Here is a 15,634-nt window from a genome sequence, read left to right as displayed (position 1 = left end):
AACACAACATGAAACAACACTAAAAAATAGCTTAGCTTTAATTCAAACAAATTCCTTTAAAAATAGCCAACTATTTTATTTATTATTTTAAAAAAAGCAAAACATATATATATGTTATATAGTGTGATTTTCGACTAAAAGCATCTTCACATATTTCTATTAATCGAAAATTAATAGTAGCATTAACTAGCCATAAAATAGCTGAGTTAGCAACACTACTTCGATAGGAATGTGAAGGAACGATATCATCTAATCGAAAGCAGAGCTACCATTAACGTAACGGAAGTTGAAGGATATATTTTAACGAATTTAATAGTAAATTAAGTAATATTAAATAATATGGATCAAAAATCACCATCGCCTGGTCGGAATGTAACAGCGTCTGCAGCTTCTCAGCTTCTATCCGAATCGCAAGTAGAAATGCGCAGATCGCAAAGACTGATTGATAAGGAAAGCCGCTGTAAAAGAAAAACGAAATCTTTAGAAAATGCTGGCTCCCCGCAACTGTTCGACGAAACAGATGATGAATGGAGTCAACCACTTTGCCAGCTTCTGCCGTTGACTCAAATTGTGCACCAGGAAGAACCAGTGGCGATCAAACGGCGATCAAGTTCCGTGTCTGTGAAGCATGTTGTTCCCTTAAAGCGCCGCAAGGGCCGGCCACCGGCAAAAAGAACAACGAAAAATGCCAAGAATAGCATTAGCTTCTACCAAGAACTACACAAGAGCCAATCAGAAGTGCTGAAGTCAGCTACACAGTGGGAGCTAGGCGAGTATCGAGAGCAGCTTCAGCGTCCTGCTAATTCGGCGCAAGACTCACTTCAGGAGCTGCAGCAGCAGAGGCCTTCATCTCAAGTTGTGCACTTAAAGAAAAAATGTCGATCTTTGCATTCTTCGAATAACAACGAGAATAACCCTTTAAAGCAGCTGAATGGCCAGATTGCATCTCAAGGCAAGGCAGGACAAGGCACTTCTTTTTTCAAGCAGGATCAGCGTCCTGTGACTTCAGAGTGTTTTGGAGAAACATATGAAGAACAAACTAAGGAGCAGGTTATTCCCTTAAAGAGGCGCAAGAGCCGAGCACAATCCAAGCAAACGCAACCAGAAGTGATGCAGGAACAGTGTCTCTCGACTGCATCATCTATTGAAGACAGTTGTTTGTCGAGTAGTCAACTGCAACTGCTGGCCAAATCATACAAGGAATATAGTCAACGGATTTGCGAGCAGCAGGAAGACAGGAAGACCTCCACTGCTTATGTTGAAAAGAAAGTTCCACCACTTGATATCCCTTTAAAGCCGCCGAGCGAAGGATCCTCAACGCAAGGCAAACCAAAACAGTCATCCACTTTTAAACGATATGAGACAAAGTATCAGAAGCAGTCTCCCTCGAAGCTGCCGCCCAAGTATCCAGCACATTTTGTACACCAGCTGCCACCTCTGGGAGGGGGAGACAGGAGCTACATGCACATGCGACCCAGAGCGGCTCCAGCGGCCCAGCTGCGTGAAATGTGCCCCACACCAGAGCTCACTCCCGTGGCAGAGCCGCAGAAGGCACCTCTGACGACCTTTGACGACCTCTCGCCACCCAATCCAGGCTCGGAGAGCTCTGGCACGCTCTCCCTGAGTGACTCCATCGGCGAGATATTTGGCACCAAGAACATCAGCCGCATTCTGAACGTCGAGTGCCCGCGTCAGTATATCCTCATCGAGGATCACCTGCCGGCCATGGCCATGATGCTGAATGTGGAGCTGGTGCGCCTTCGAGCAGTCCTCGACCTAACACAGCGCCTGACGCACGAGCAGATACTAAATTGGCCACTGAAACTGGAGAAGCCAACCAATGATTGATTATTTGCAGGTGTTTTTCGATAATTCAGTATATTCTCTGCTTTTGTGGGAGGCACAGGAGTGGGGACAGGACAGGACAGGTCCAAGTCAGCAACGTAGAGAGCGCCCTTGGGCCACAAAGAAGTATCGGGAAGCTTATGTAGCAATTTCTGTATTCTTTTAATTGGTATTTAATATGTATAGTTTTTCTGTTTTCCTTTTTGTTTCCTTTTCTTTACGTTATTTTTGCCTTAGACTTTCAGAGTGCAGAATTTTGTTTAAACCTTTTACGTTTGTTTTGTTTTGTTTGTTGTATATATTTTAAATTACTAATTCTAAACGTTATCTAGACTTTATTATACTTCAATAATTGGTTTGCTTTGCCTTCCCATTCTACTTCTACGACAATCGACAGCAGCAATCGTGGCTTTACTTTGTTTTGTTTTTTTTTGTTTCAACGTAAATGTATATACAACCGCATCATCATCAGCATCGCAGCATCGCAGGATGCTGCATTTAGTAGTCACTGTCGTAGCTAACATCCTGCTGAGCCTGCGTCGAGTCATCGGATCGCTCGGAATTGGGCTCGAGATCGACATCGAGGGCAGTCGTGTTGGCCGCACAGCAGCTGGGGTGGGCCATGGAGTCGAAGGCATCTTTGATTTGATTGTTGGCCCCCTTGGGATCGAGATCGGTGGCCCAGCTGAAGTGCATCAGTGCCAGATCCATGTTGCCGAGAGTCTTGTGTATTTTGCCAATGAGATAGAAGACCACAGATTCCTTTGGCACAATCTCCTTGAGCTCCTCCAGCTCGCGCAGGGCCTCCTGGTACTTGCCCAGCGAGTGGTATATCGAGCCCCGATGGAATCGCGCCAGCGGATTCTTTGGATCCAGTGTGGCAGCCGTGTTGAGGGTCTGCAGCGACAGGTCCTTCTTCTTCATGTAGAACTGAATCGTCCCGATGTGCACCAGGATCACAGAGTTCTGCGGATTGATTTTCAAGGCCTTCATGTAGTGGATCTCGGCCAGTTCGTACTTCTCCTGCTTGGAGTAGATGGTGCCAATACCAAACCAGGCATTGTAGTGTCTGGGATCGCGCACGACGGCCGCTCGGAAGTAGTCCATGGCCTTGTCAAACTCCTCGGTGAGCACCAGCTCGTGGCCCAGCAGGGTGTAGCTGTAGACGAAGTCGGGATCCACCTGGACGGCTCGCTTGAAGAATTTGATGGCCGTCTCGTGCTCCTTATGCAGGGAGAAACAGTTGCCGGACACACACCAGGTCACTGGACTGCTCTTGTTCTGACTGATGAGGTCCTGGGCCAGCGAGGACAGCTCTACCTCCTTTTGTAAATGCCATAGGGATGTTGAGTATATCTCCATGTAGTCTAGGCGACACGGCTCCGCCTTGTGTATGCCCTCGAAGAGCACCACCGCCGCTTCGTAGTCCCTCATCTCGTATCTGCACAGGCCAATCAGGGACTGCACCCAACTGGAATTCAAATGATGCTTTGGTATCGTTGTCTCTAGCTGCTTGATGGCCGACTTGCACTGAAACATCGAGAGCAGCTTATAGGCCTCGGCCAAGTCGCGGAGCAGCGACATGAGACCGTCGGCCGACTGCTTCTTCAGACTTAGCAGCTGATGGGCCATGGTCTGGGCATTGTTTAGGTTGTTGTTGAGCAGCACCTTGGCCTCTTCGGCGGCACTGCGGTTATTGTTGTTGTTGGCTGCCGACGTAATCGTCTCGACCTTCTCCTTGCGCGCCTGCTTGTCGCTCAGCTTGTCCGACAAGTGGCTGGTCTTCTCCTCAATCAGCTCGTTGTTTAGGCAGATCTTCGTCATGCGGGACTTGGTCTTCCTGGGCGGCGAGCGTGGCTGCACAAACTTATTGTTGGCTATGTTGGGCGACTTGTTGTTCTCTTTTACAGAGTAGGCGGAATTGCTGAACAGGCGCGAGCTGCGGCGCACAGCGGCGTTGGGATTGGGCGGCACATTAAGATTATTACCGTTGCCCACATTATTGTTGGGTGTTCGCGGCGTTATATTGCCGGCTTGGGTGAAAACGGCGGGCTTGTTGCTGTTGCTGCTCGTGTCCTTGCGGCTTATCAGTCCCCCCACATGTGTCTTTAGCTTTTTGCCCATCATCTTGGGCTCCTGGTTGACCTCGACGAGCATTTGGGTCATGGGGGAGTACGTGATATTCATGACTGGAGTGTGGGTTCCGTTGCCGCTGACAACGCTACCGCCACCGACGAATGAGCCATCGCTCCCAGAACAGGGACTAGTCAAGGGCCAAACCCCGAAGCTGGGAGTGGTGGGCGAGATGGTGGATAGGTATTTGAATTGTTTACGGAACGGAGTGCCACTGCTGACGTCGTACAATTGACTTTGCTGCTGCTGCGGCTGCGGCTGACCCGTCTCTTGGGGACAGCCCATGGGCGTATCCTCCAGCATCGCCAGCATGCTGGAGTTCTGGGCGACTCCTCCGCCTCGAAGCATGCTCATGGAGCTGTTGAGATTGTTGTTGATGTTGTTATTGTTGATGGGCGTCATCAGGTTGCTGCTGTTGTTGTTTATCCCAAGCTGATGCTGGTTCTGATTCTGTGGTTGCTGCTGCTGTGATTGGTGATGATCCACCGGTGTGGTCCAAACGTAATTGGAGCTATTGCTTATGTTCGTGAGTAGATTCTCGAGAGCCGTTTGCTGCACCTGCTGCTGCTGGTGCTGTTGCTGCTCGTTGCCGAATAGCACCATGGAAGTAGCATTGGCGCTGCTGCCTTGGCAGGTGTTGAACACATCCGTGCTTTGGATTTGGAATATTGACGCAGTGTCCATGTCCTGGCCCAGCAGGCACAGATCCGCGAAGGCATGCCACATGAAGGGGTTCAGCTTCAGAGCCCGCCTCAGAGCAGTTGCGGCCAGCTTGTTGCGCTCGGTCTTTATGCAGATTTGTGCTATCAGCTGGTAGGCAAAGCAAGCCAATTCTCCAAAGTCACGCTGCAGCTCGTCAAAGTTTTTCGCGTCCGCAAATCCAGTGTTTATCAGGGCGCTCTCGGCCTCGGCAAACTTCTTCAACTCGTAGGCGCACTTGGCCTGTAGGAAGCGGCACTGGGCCGAGCGGCGCGCCTTCTCTTTGAGCAGCCAATAGGCCTGGTGCACGAGATTGGAGCGAAAGTAGCTGGTGGCCAGTAGAAATATCGTCTCGTCGCATTCCACTGCAAGCAAAATAGAGCGAATATAGAATTAGACACACAGCCACGCGAAGGGCCTTGACACACACGCCAAGGCCGCCAGCCAGCCAGCAGTACATACCTTCAGAGCACAGGCGCTCCGCCAAAAAAACAGCATCTTTGTGGTCGTAGTAGTTCATGCAATGCCATATGGCTGCCTGCATGATTGGCGGAAAGGGGAAAGGCAGGTAGAGAGAGAGAGAGTTTAAATCAATGTTTTCTGCTTTTCTTTTCTGCATATGATTTTTTGCTATTGATTTACCTGAACAGGCTCCTGAATCATCATGTTTAGTTTTGTTTTGGGAAAACTTATTTGGATCGTGTCAATTCTAGGATTCCGCTTTGTTCTGCGGCTTCAATTTTACAATAATAATTCAGACATGCAGTGTATAAATCCAACAAATTGTCATGTCGCCACTTGCACACGCTTTGCAAATTTTCCAACAATATAAGGGAAAAGAAAATGTGTTGTGTGTGTAACGTGAATGCGGGGTGCCGCGGCGGTGGTGATGAGGTTCCTGCTCCCTCCCTGACCACTTTAATATATTGCAATTGGTTTGAGTTTCGAGTCGCCTCTGCTGCTTCTTCGCTTCTTTCAAATGTACTCGGGACTTGGGGCACACACACAGCACACTCCTGACTGGGAACAATTTTCGACAATCTTTTCAAAGCCTTTGCGTTGGGTATACACACGCACGAGTTAAATAAGCTATATGCACCAACTTTAAACTACATCTTCGCCACATTTTAGTTAGGTAAAACACGCTGCATCGCGCTGCACTCCATTTTAAAAGCAAAAAAAACGCCAAGTAAAAAGGTAAAAGTACAAAAAGCGCAAAAAAACGTAAAACGCGTGAACTGCTCGTGATTCGTGATTTTGCTTGTTCGTGAAATGGGTTTGTTGGTTTTTTTTTGAGCATAGTACTTGGTATCGTTCCGCTTATCGTTATCGCCCACCGACTTTTGAATGAATATTTTGCTAGAACCGTGATCTTACAAAATTTTGTTTTATTGAATACCTACTTACTATTTAGGCTATAAGTACAGTACAAAATAAAGATAAATTAACCTCTGACGTCTCTCCAAACTACTGTGAGTCACTCGAGCTTGAGCTGGAACTGTCTGTTGACATTACTTCCACATCATCTTGAGCACGTGTCTCCAGCGCTACGGAATTGCCAGAAGCACCAATTGTCATATGCAATTCCGATAGATTCCAGTTGAATTGGTTTTGGAAGGCGCTCGGCACTTCACCAGCTCCTCCGCTGCCAGCTCCCCCAGGGCCAGATAATCCGCGCTGAACATCTGGTGTAAGGCCGCTGTTCTGGTGTGGCACCTGACCGCCATTAAGGTTTTGATCCGATTTGCCCAGCAAGCCATTCCGCATCTCAATATCCGTAGGATACGGGCGACGTAAGTCTCCGATGCACCATGTAAGGGGAGCGCTCACAGCATTTGCCGAGCTGATGCGGTGGGCGTATTTTATGAGCTCCTCTGAGGAGACTGGTCGCTTGTTGGCCTGGTTAATGCTGGCCAGTTTCTGACGCGCTTGGAAAATAGCGGTGGAGAGTATAAGTTCCGCATCCTTAAGCGACTTCTGCAGCTTCTGTATTTCCCGGTCCTGTTGGAGTGGAACAGAGGAATGCAGGGCCAAGTCAGGCACTCTAATCAATCTTCAAATATTAATTCAACTTACGTGCACCTCGACCTTTGCACGCAGCTTGTCCATGGCATCCTCTACTTTAGCCTGCTCCTCGGCCAGCTCCAGCATTTTGCGAAACTCCTCATCTTTGGCCACCAACAAGTCGAGCAAGTCGCCAAGCTCCGTGCTGGATATCTTTTGATGCGCCTGCTCGATCAGTTCCTTTGCGATCATTTCAATGTCGTCGATAAGCAAAAGCAGACGCTCCTTAGTACTTAAGTGAAACGACATATTTAGGGGACCCGCTATTTACGTATTTTTGCAATTTGTTTATTTTCCACAGGCTGGGGGCAGTGTGACCGTGGCCCTATCGATAAAATATACGGTCTGACCCTCATAAATATAGCGAAATATACGTCACAGTTTCAAAATATACCGTAAATATACTGACGAATTTTGTGTACTCATATTCCATCATAATATTAATACAGCTAGCTAGTAATATTAAACCATGCACAGAGAACGCTTAACCTCTTGTAGATCAGATGGTATTAAAATTCTCTAAGCGAAGATGATAAATCTTGAGCAAAATTAATTATTTGAACGAATCAAGTGTTCACCTTCTTAAACGGTTCGTTTTTTTCGTCGATGTATTTACGGTATATTTTGACTGTGAGACGGTATGTTTCGGTATATTTCTGAGGGTCAGACCGTATATTTGATCTGTTTACAGCTGATATTAATAGATTCCCGCATCATGTTAGACTAATAAATTTCAGGAAATAAACATAGCTGGACAGCCACTCTAATTAAAATTTCTGGCTGGTTGTTGAACCATAAGCATGATGCTTCATCTTCTAATATTCTGCCTTACACTTTTTATCCTGCTCTATTGGTAAGTGCAGGGTTGCGCCGCTGACCATTGACCCATTTATTACTCACTTTTCTTTTGATTAGGATTTTGCCAGCGGGCATAAGCTGGTTCTTGGTGAAGCGCTTTCGGGTCAGAGTACGCATTGGTCGGATTTCGTTGCCCTACTTGTCGCTCAAGAATGTTAACATCCAGAAAAGTGGATTCGGTGTGGTAAGTCTTGCCATCGATGATCCATATCCATGTAGCAATATTTCTGATATATTTCTGATTTCTCCTAGCAAATCGAGGAAGTGTGCCTGCGCAGCAGTTTCTTCACAACCGAGGTAACCAAGCTACTCTCCATCTATATCCGGGACATACGCATCAACAAGGACATACCGAGACGACACAATGAGGACTGCGATGATTTCTTTGAGACCCTCAAGCCAAACAGGGTCAAAGAGGCCAAGGGCGTGCCTGATTTTCGAGAGTCCAAGGTTCCAGCGAGTATCATAACCTTTGCTCAGTTTATGGCCGTGCACATAAACAACATTTCGGTGGTGCTGATGAACAATGATTTCGATCCGGGTTGGTTCATTCATGCCACAGCCAAGGAGCTACATCTAGACGGAAGCATTGTGCAGAACGCCCGAGTTCTGCTGGTCAATGTTGCCCTGAGTGAGGCCCAGGCCAAAATGCTAAGGCACTGCAGTTCCCGTCGCCAGTCGCTGGAGAATCTCAACAAGATTCGGCCGTGTCTGGGCGAGGTGAGCTTTGACGTGACCTTAGATGCGTCTCTCTTTGCTCAGGGACCTCTATCAATGGATGTAAGTAACCCGTAGACCATTGGCTGTTGTAAATCCTTGGAATATAACATATCCTCGACAGACTCTGAGTCTGGTTATCAACAACGCGAAATCTGTGATACACGGAGGATTGTATGACTTCCTCAGTGAGGCCAAGGAAAGAACAACTCCCGGCCAGCCGTCCAAGCGCCTGCAGGACGCCTTCAAGCCGACCAAAAACGCTGCCTATGACAATGACAACTACGAGAAACTGGCACCGATTATACCAAAGAACTTTAATTTCAGCATCAAGGCGGCCACATTTTCGGCCGTCAAGGAGAACTCGCAAAATGATTTCAGCGCGAAGCTGCAGTTGTTTCACGTAAGCTGAGAGAACCCATTAACATTAATAGTAGACTATATATTTTATATTTAATGCAGATTACGGGGAAATTTAATTCTAATGTGAGGGATGAAAAGACTTTGCTGCCATCAATGCTGGCCAAGCTGGTGTTCAAGCATTTGGATATTGATACCAAATATGAAAAGCTTTTGTTCGTCGAGCAGTTCACCATAGACTCTGTGGTAAGTCCCCAAGCATTTAAGAGTATAAAGATCTGTAAATAAACCGTATTTGTTTGTCTTTTAGCTGGAGGAAGACATCTTCAATTTGTATGTGAAGCTAAAGACATTCCAAATCATCTACAACCACAGCGAGATCTATGACTTTGTCAACAACAATTTTCTGGCCCGCCAGCGCTCCAGCAATCAGCAGCATCTGCATCCCCTGCAGCTAATGCACAAACAGAAGTCCTTGCCCGATCATCTGTACCTGGACAAGGCAGCGGAGAGCTGCCTGCGAGAGAAGCAGCGTCGCGACGGCGAGAGCAGTGGCGTTCTCGAGTGGATTATGCAGCGCATTGTGGTCAAAGGCTGTGCGGAGCTGTTCAATGTGTCGCTGCTAATGAAGCTGGAGGACGAGCACATAGCTATGAGCGTGAGCCATACGCGGTTCCTACTAGAACAGATCGAGGAGAAGCGCAGCTCTTTCTATGGCAACAAGTTTCTAAATCTGCTCCTGAATCAGCGCCAATGGAGCATGGAGCTGATGGTGGAGACGCTCTGGTCCAATCTGGGCAACTCCATCAACGACACGAACAACTTAAAGAAGACCCATTCTCCGGGATCCCCGTTCTTTCTGGGCGTGAGCCTCGTGAAGCTCTGCTCCTATGCAAACACCACCAAACTGGACATTTCCGTGCACACCTTTCGCACAGAATACAGCATGCAATTGGCGGAGTTTGTGGTAAAGTCCGTGCAATGCCTACGGCAGTACAGGGGAATGGAACCAAAGAGATCTCCCAAGCAGCAGTCCCAGCAAATACGAGTGCATCAGTCCCTTCCTGAGCCATCATCTACCTCGCTGCGCGTCTCTGTTAAGGTCAAGGATATCACCGCCTATTTTGTGAACCATCACAATGTCTACATGCTGCTCAGTTTCTCGGAAATCAACCTGACGCGGTCGCAGATCTTTACCACGCTCAAGCTTGAGGAATTCCAAATGGCCATCATGCGTTCCATGACCGCCTCTTCGTTGTGCCTCACCGACTTCTCGGACGTGTTTGCCACGTGCAAGATGATACGTCTGGAGCATAAACAAGTGGAAGGGACGCTGGGCAATTTGTCCATTTATATACCCGGCAACACGGAGGCCATGTGGAACTCGAATCTGCACATGCATTTGCTCACCTTGGTGAGGGATATGAAGGATCTTAGAGCAGAGCTAGCCTTGCCAGCGACTGCCGCACAGACACCGCCGACTCCGAAGGGACACCGGGGTGGACTTGTGATTGAGTTATCCGCAGAGCGTAGCACCATCTGCGAGCTGAAGCTGTCGGAGCGTCACTCGGTGCAGTTCTTCGTGGAGGGTCTCTTCTTCAGCCACAAGGAGAGACACATCATCTATGCGGAGAATGTTTTTGTCAAGATCGACGATCAGCACATCTTTACGGTGAAGAAACTAAACATGCAGTCATTGCCGCGCGTTGAGGCCTTAACCCACGAGCGTCTCAACTTTCCTGAATTTCAGCTGCCTTCAAACAGGGTCTGGGTCACGACCATTGGCTCGTTTAAGGCCATATTTCCGTACGACCACGACTTCTACAATGCAATCAACAGCGAGTGCGTATCCCACTTCAAGTGGCTCAAACTGGTTCACAACTACAAGAAGAAACCTTTCACCGTGGACTCGCCGCTGCCGAGTGATTTGGTGATCAAGATCAAAGAGTTCCTGCTGGAGATCAGCGACGATCCGTTTGAGGTGAAGCTGCGCGACAACTACGTGCTGCTGGTGGACGAGTACCTGGAGAGCCTCACACGCAAGGCTGTGTTCGATAAAAAGATTGCCGAGCTGTGCTCTGAACGGCTCCTCGTGCCCGCTGGCACCATCGATAGTCTCTATGCGAACCTGGTGATGAAGAACTCAGAGATTTACATCCAGCGCTCGAAGAAGATCCGGGAGAGTGGCCCCGTGCGCACCCGCCTGCTGGCCTGGATTATGACGGACGTGGAGATTATGGCCCTGGCAGACACGTCCATACATGGCTATGATAATGTGACGGCGACCATGCGAGAGATTGACCACGAGAGCCCCTGGCCAGAGGAGGGACTGGAGTTTAGCACGCTCTGGTGTCGAGGCGTCAACATAAGCTGCTCAGAGTGGAAGTTCATGCTGAGGTAGGACATAGGACTCAATCAAAGCTTTCCATTAATATATCTTATGGATACTTTCTGATTCCAATCTGTTTGCAGGGACTTTCCGCAGCCAATGTTCTACGTAAAGAGCATGCGTTTGTACGGAAATCTCTGTGGAGCCGAGCAAATGGGCTCAAAGCGAGCCAAGCGCGATGTCTTTATTGAGGTGGGGGATCCCTTTGGGACGAATGTGATTCAGCGCAGCATGCCCTCGCTGAAGTTCTACCACGATTTTGACTGCGAGCTGGAGAGCTGCAGCTATGCCTTCGGGGCCTGCTGGGAGCCTGTTATGGCGCAGTGTAATCTGAGCTTTGAGAAGATTTCGGCCCCATCGAAGGACCCCTCTCCGCCTCTGCCGTTCTGGGATAAGCTGCGCCTGCTTCTGCACGGTCGCTTGACGCTGATTGCCAAGCAATTTACCATTTTGCTGCATGCCTCGCTAGATCCCTACAACACCACAGAGGAAATGGAGCTGACGTGGAACAATTGTGGCATTCTCTTGACAAATGCAAAGATTATGTTCAAGGGAGAACTGAATGTGAGTGGCAGACGGTTCTTACTTCTTTGTTTCTTTAGAATAATGCCAATCCCCTGTTTGCTTTGCAGGTCACAGTTCGAACCGCCTCCCGCTATGACGATTGTCGTCTGCTTCATTTCCCCAATCTGAAGCTGACGGTGAAGTTGAATTGGGTCTGCCTCGCCGATCCGAATGATCATCATGCTGTGATGCCCTGTGCCCCGGACAAGTTGCCCGAGTACTCGAGCAACCAGGTGCATGACTCGTTCCGTGCCTTCCGCTCGCTTAATCTCAACATCTGGATATCGTTTGAGACCAGGCCAAAACCCGGCGATGATGTGGAGATCGATATTCCCAGTCTGGTGCTATACGGCAGCACGTTGCGTTGGTTTGAAAGCCTCCAGCTGATACTTTCGGGTGTGACGCGACCCACGCGACGCGGTCCAGTTTTCAACAATGTCAGACCGAAGAAAAAGCCTCTCAGCAGGCACTACAAAAAAGCCAATCTGCAGATGTCTCTGCACAAGTTTCAGGTACTCTACTGGATGTCGCACGCCCTGCACAAGGGCTTCCAGTTGAACGGCAGACGGGTCTCCTTCAGCTCTGAATACTGTCTGACACTCAATCCCATTGACGATGGGCTGATCCACAGACCGCGTGCGGACTGGTCTACGGTTTACATGAACTGCGAGCTGAACGATGCGGAGATCTGGCTGAAGAGCATTGTAACCGAGAAGATGGACAGCAGCTCGGAGAACCTGGCCAGTGCTGCGGATGCCTTCAAAATAGTTCGCTTCTACTTCCTGAGCGTGGCCAAGGTGTCATATGGACGCGAGGCCCTGATGCCCATCACTGCCACCAATTCGGAAGATGATGTCAAAGCGAAGTCTACGACGCCCACCCACAAGCTGGTGGTGTACGACCTGAAGGGGGCTTGGACCAAGAGCAATCGCGACGTGGCCTTTGCCCTGTTCGATTCCTTCATGAAGTCGCAGAAGCTGAAGAACAATCTCTCCACCGAAGCGGTGAAAAGCTACCGGAAGGAGGGTGGAAACTCTGCCGTGATGAAGCACAAGCGAAGCGACAGCACTATAACGCTGTCCAACACAAGCACCGAGGTCCTGCCAAGTGAGTAGAAATCCGACTCGAGATTGGAACCAACTAATCGATCTGGTTTTCAGTTGCCAATGCAAAAACATCGCTGAAGAAACCACCAGCGCAGATCCATGCCACGGCCATGCTGCAGCAACTCATTGCGGAGGCAGAACACAAGTTCAACGTGTACAGCGACGATCATAGCACGCAGTCCAGGGAATTGCAGCTGCAGGGACTGCAGGCGTGCGCCTCCCAGGACGTGATACACGAGAACTGGTCCATCAGTCTGGTCAACTCCCAGGTGCTGCTCAAGGGCTGTGAGACGTCAGGCTATGTTATCATCAGTGCCGCCAAGGCGGAGATACTGCAGCGAGAGCATCGTCCCGTCTGGCGAGATCGCTCGCTGATCTCGAAGACCACGTGGAAGGGCCTGCTGGAGTGCATGCAGTACTATGCGACAGTCAGTGCCGGAGACAACAACTCCCTGCTGGAGAAGGAGATCATGTGGCTGACGGTGGACAACATTCAGGACAAGGACGAGACCGTGATCAACAATCTGCCGGAGGACATTTCGCATTTGGTGGGCAGCGGTCGCAGTGTGGGCGGAGTGGTCTCGGAAACGGTCGGCGCCTTTCTGAGCGACAATTCCGGCGAGGCCCAGCCCGTGCAGCTGCAGCGGATCGTGTCCAAGTGCAAGTGCGAGTTCTTCTACGTGAGCTATGGCGATGCCATCGACCCCAACAGCATTACAGAGGTTCCGCCGCCCCCTTCGGAGGAGCTGTTGTCGCCGTGGGAGAAGCAGGATGATCCAGTGGACGCATTTACCCTGATGCATCACGACCTGGATGTCTGCACCAACTCGTTGCAGTATGCCATGATCTTGGACATTGTCAACAATCTTCTTCTCTACGTGGAGCCGCAACGCAAGCAAGCGGCCGAAAAGCTGACCAGGATGCGCTTCCAGCTGCAGCTGCACTCCACGGAGGATCAGAAGCGGCCCATCCAGCAAAAGCAGACTGTGATCAGGAGCCTGCTGATGAAGATCCGCTCGCTGGAGAAGGACATACACATGATCAGCAAGGAGCGCATAGAGGAGGGCGACCCCCTGGAGCTTCGACTTGACTTTGACCGAGTCCAGCAGCAGATCCGCGAGAGCAAGGAGGAGCTCAACACGTACAGCGAGGACCTCGACATGATGCTGCTGTGCTACAAGGAGACGCAGCTGTCGCAGCTCAGCAAGATCTCGAATGTGAGGGCCGACGAGTCCGTGACCATGGTGCGGGCCAACGAGATCTGCTTCAAGCGCGCACAATGGCGGCTCACAGAGACCGATGGCCAGATTGGCATAGCCGATCTGGTGCTGAGTGCATTCCTCTACACGAAGAAGTCGAAGAGCGACGATTCGGTGGAGCACCTGCTCGAGCTGGGGAACATACGCATGGAGAACCTCTTGCCCCGTGAGATTTATCGCGATGTTCTGCTGGCCACTGAGATCCAGAAGGACATGCCCGTGGACACCCACAAGCGGGTGCTGCGCATCTTCTGCCGGGAGAAGGCTCCCGTCGGGGGCATCTCTGTGAAGGAGCACTTTGAGATCAACGTGGCACCCATTACCATAGCCATCACCAAGAAGTTCTACAGCACGATGCTGAAGTTCTGCTTCCCAGATCGTGATGCATCCGAAACGGAGGTCATCGATGAGCTGGACGACAACGCCTCCACCAGTTCGGCATCCACAACGAATTTACAGGCCAAGTCTTCGTCGTCGTCTGCGTCCACAAAGCGCTCGGGGAAAAGCAAGAAGAGTGTCAAGGATTCCGAGTTCTATGTGAAAATCGAGAAGGACGACGTGGAAAAGATGAAGGAGCGCGCCGAGAAGAACAAACTCTTCATCTACATCAAGATACCCGAGGTGCCAGTGCGTGTCAGCTACAAGGGCAACAAGGAGAAGAATCTGGAGGACATCACAGACTATTCTCTGGTAATTCCCACTCTGGAGTATCATAATGTGACCTGGACTTGGCTGGACCTCTTGCTAGCCATGAAATCCGTCAGCAAACGCGTGATCGTCTCGCAGGCCATCAAACAGAAGCTGCACATCCATCAACGTCAGCCAATTCTATCGGCCGGTGAGCGGGCCACCCCGCAGGAAGCTGAGGACAAGGCCAAAATGCTATTTGGCAACTGCCTGCTGGTAAGACCACCTTATCCTCTTACCAACTGAAAACTGATCCAATGATTTAACTGATTTCTCTATCCATTCCCCTCTATCCAGAATGAGAACCGCAGTCAGAAAAAGGGCGGCGGTCTCTTTAAATTTTCATCAAGCGGAAAGTGATCCCAAGGAATTTGCGACTAGGTGCTGTTCCTATATCATTGGAATATAGTTTATATTTATTGTATTGTACGTTCAAAGGATGTACAAAAATACATATGTGTGCAACTCGGTACTGACGCTTGGCCCTGACCCAGGCCCTGGACCTGGACTTATCTTAATCAATCTAACCAATTAACAAGAATGTCGAGTGCGTCTTGGCCCATTAACAGATTAACAGATACATTATACACTACAATCACGCACTCAGACATACACAGACACTCAAGTATTATGCTATGCAAATCTAACAATCTATAAATATTTGTAGTTATAAATGTGTTTTGTGGGTAACCATTTAAACCATCGTCCTCTGGCAAACCTGTAACCTTTGACTTTTTTTTTGATTCACTGGTAACTGAGTATCTGGCACAGCGCCATGGAATCGATAACCCGAATATCCGCGCTTTTTACTAGCAAAATCTTGTGAAACATAGGTCGACCCGCCGTTGCTATTCCTACAACATTATCCCGATAGATGGGGTTGGTATAACGAACCCGAATACAATGATACAATTCTTTAGGGAATATAGGAAGCAGACCGGAGTCACCTGAGA

General features: G+C 49.4%; 4 protein-coding genes across 4 annotated transcripts; 2 read left to right on the top strand and 2 right to left on the bottom strand.

Annotated features, from left to right (window-relative positions):
• The first annotated feature begins 129 nt into the window (after positions 1–129).
• On the top strand, positions 130–1,862 carry LOC108150964. The gene has a single exon (XM_017279298.2). It carries the CDS (start codon positions 340–342, stop codon positions 1,846–1,848), a length of 1,509 nt encoding a protein of 502 aa, XP_017134787.2. The 5' UTR covers positions 130–339; the 3' UTR covers positions 1,849–1,862.
• Positions 1,862–5,884, bottom strand: LOC108150957 (cell division cycle protein 27 homolog). Its single transcript, XM_017279291.2, has 3 exons — positions 5,320–5,884; positions 5,140–5,215; positions 1,862–5,042 (listed from the first exon to the last, which is right to left on the bottom strand). Exons 1-3 carry the CDS (start codon positions 5,341–5,343, stop codon positions 2,344–2,346), a joined length of 2,799 nt encoding a protein of 932 aa, XP_017134780.1. The 5' UTR covers positions 5,344–5,884; the 3' UTR covers positions 1,862–2,343.
• A 161-nt stretch (positions 5,885–6,045) lies between these two features.
• LOC108150962 (mediator of RNA polymerase II transcription subunit 4) lies at positions 6,046–7,074 on the bottom strand. Its single transcript, XM_017279296.2, has 2 exons — positions 6,754–7,074; positions 6,046–6,678 (listed from the first exon to the last, which is right to left on the bottom strand). The coding sequence occupies exons 1-2, from the start codon at positions 6,988–6,990 to the stop codon at positions 6,145–6,147; spliced, it is 771 nt and encodes a 256-aa protein (XP_017134785.1). The 5' UTR covers positions 6,991–7,074; the 3' UTR covers positions 6,046–6,144.
• Positions 7,075–7,421: 347 nt separating this feature from the next.
• On the top strand, positions 7,422–15,405 carry LOC108150955 (protein KIAA0100). Its single transcript, XM_017279289.2, has 10 exons — positions 7,422–7,594; positions 7,657–7,783; positions 7,852–8,379; positions 8,441–8,719; positions 8,779–8,922; positions 8,987–11,073; positions 11,149–11,629; positions 11,698–12,736; positions 12,790–14,897; positions 14,979–15,405. Exons 1-10 carry the CDS (start codon positions 7,542–7,544, stop codon positions 15,039–15,041), a joined length of 6,909 nt encoding a protein of 2,302 aa, XP_017134778.1. The 5' UTR covers positions 7,422–7,541; the 3' UTR covers positions 15,042–15,405.
• Positions 15,406–15,634: the final 229 nt, after the last annotated feature.

Source organism: Drosophila miranda, chromosome XR (assembly GCF_003369915.1).
Source record: "Drosophila miranda strain MSH22 chromosome XR, D.miranda_PacBio2.1, whole genome shotgun sequence".
Classification (NCBI taxonomy): Eukaryota; Metazoa; Arthropoda; class Insecta; order Diptera; family Drosophilidae; genus Drosophila; species Drosophila miranda.
Note: the sequence above shows the minus strand (reverse complement) of the source record. Positions and strands in the feature narration are given on the sequence as shown.

Bases quoted from the DNA above. Each gene is read 5' to 3' on its own strand.
- LOC108150955 (XM_017279289.2), top strand. From the start codon at position 7,542: ATGATGCTTCATCTTCTAATATTCTGCCTTACACTTTTTATCCTGCTC. The intron at 8,380-8,440 runs GTAAGTAACCCG...TATCCTCGACAG, and splicing joins AGGGACCTCTATCAATGGAT to ACTCTGAGTCTGGTTATCAA. The intron at 8,720-8,778 runs GTAAGCTGAGAG...TATTTAATGCAG, and splicing joins CGAAGCTGCAGTTGTTTCAC to ATTACGGGGAAATTTAATTC.
- LOC108150964 (XM_017279298.2), top strand. From the start codon at position 340: ATGGATCAAAAATCACCATCGCCTGGTCGGAATGTAACAGCGTCTGCA.
- LOC108150962 (XM_017279296.2), bottom strand. From the start codon at position 6,990: ATGTCGTTTCACTTAAGTACTAAGGAGCGTCTGCTTTTGCTTATCGAC. The intron at 6,679-6,753 runs GTAAGTTGAATT...CCACTCCAACAG, and splicing joins GTGCAAAGGTCGAGGTGCAC to GACCGGGAAATACAGAAGCT.
- LOC108150957 (XM_017279291.2), bottom strand. From the start codon at position 5,343: ATGATGATTCAGGAGCCTGTTCAG. The intron at 5,216-5,319 runs GTAAATCAATAG...CCAATCATGCAG, and splicing joins TGATTCAGGAGCCTGTTCAG to GCAGCCATATGGCATTGCAT. The intron at 5,043-5,139 runs GTATGTACTGCT...TTTTGCTTGCAG, and splicing joins GGAGCGCCTGTGCTCTGAAG to TGGAATGCGACGAGACGATA.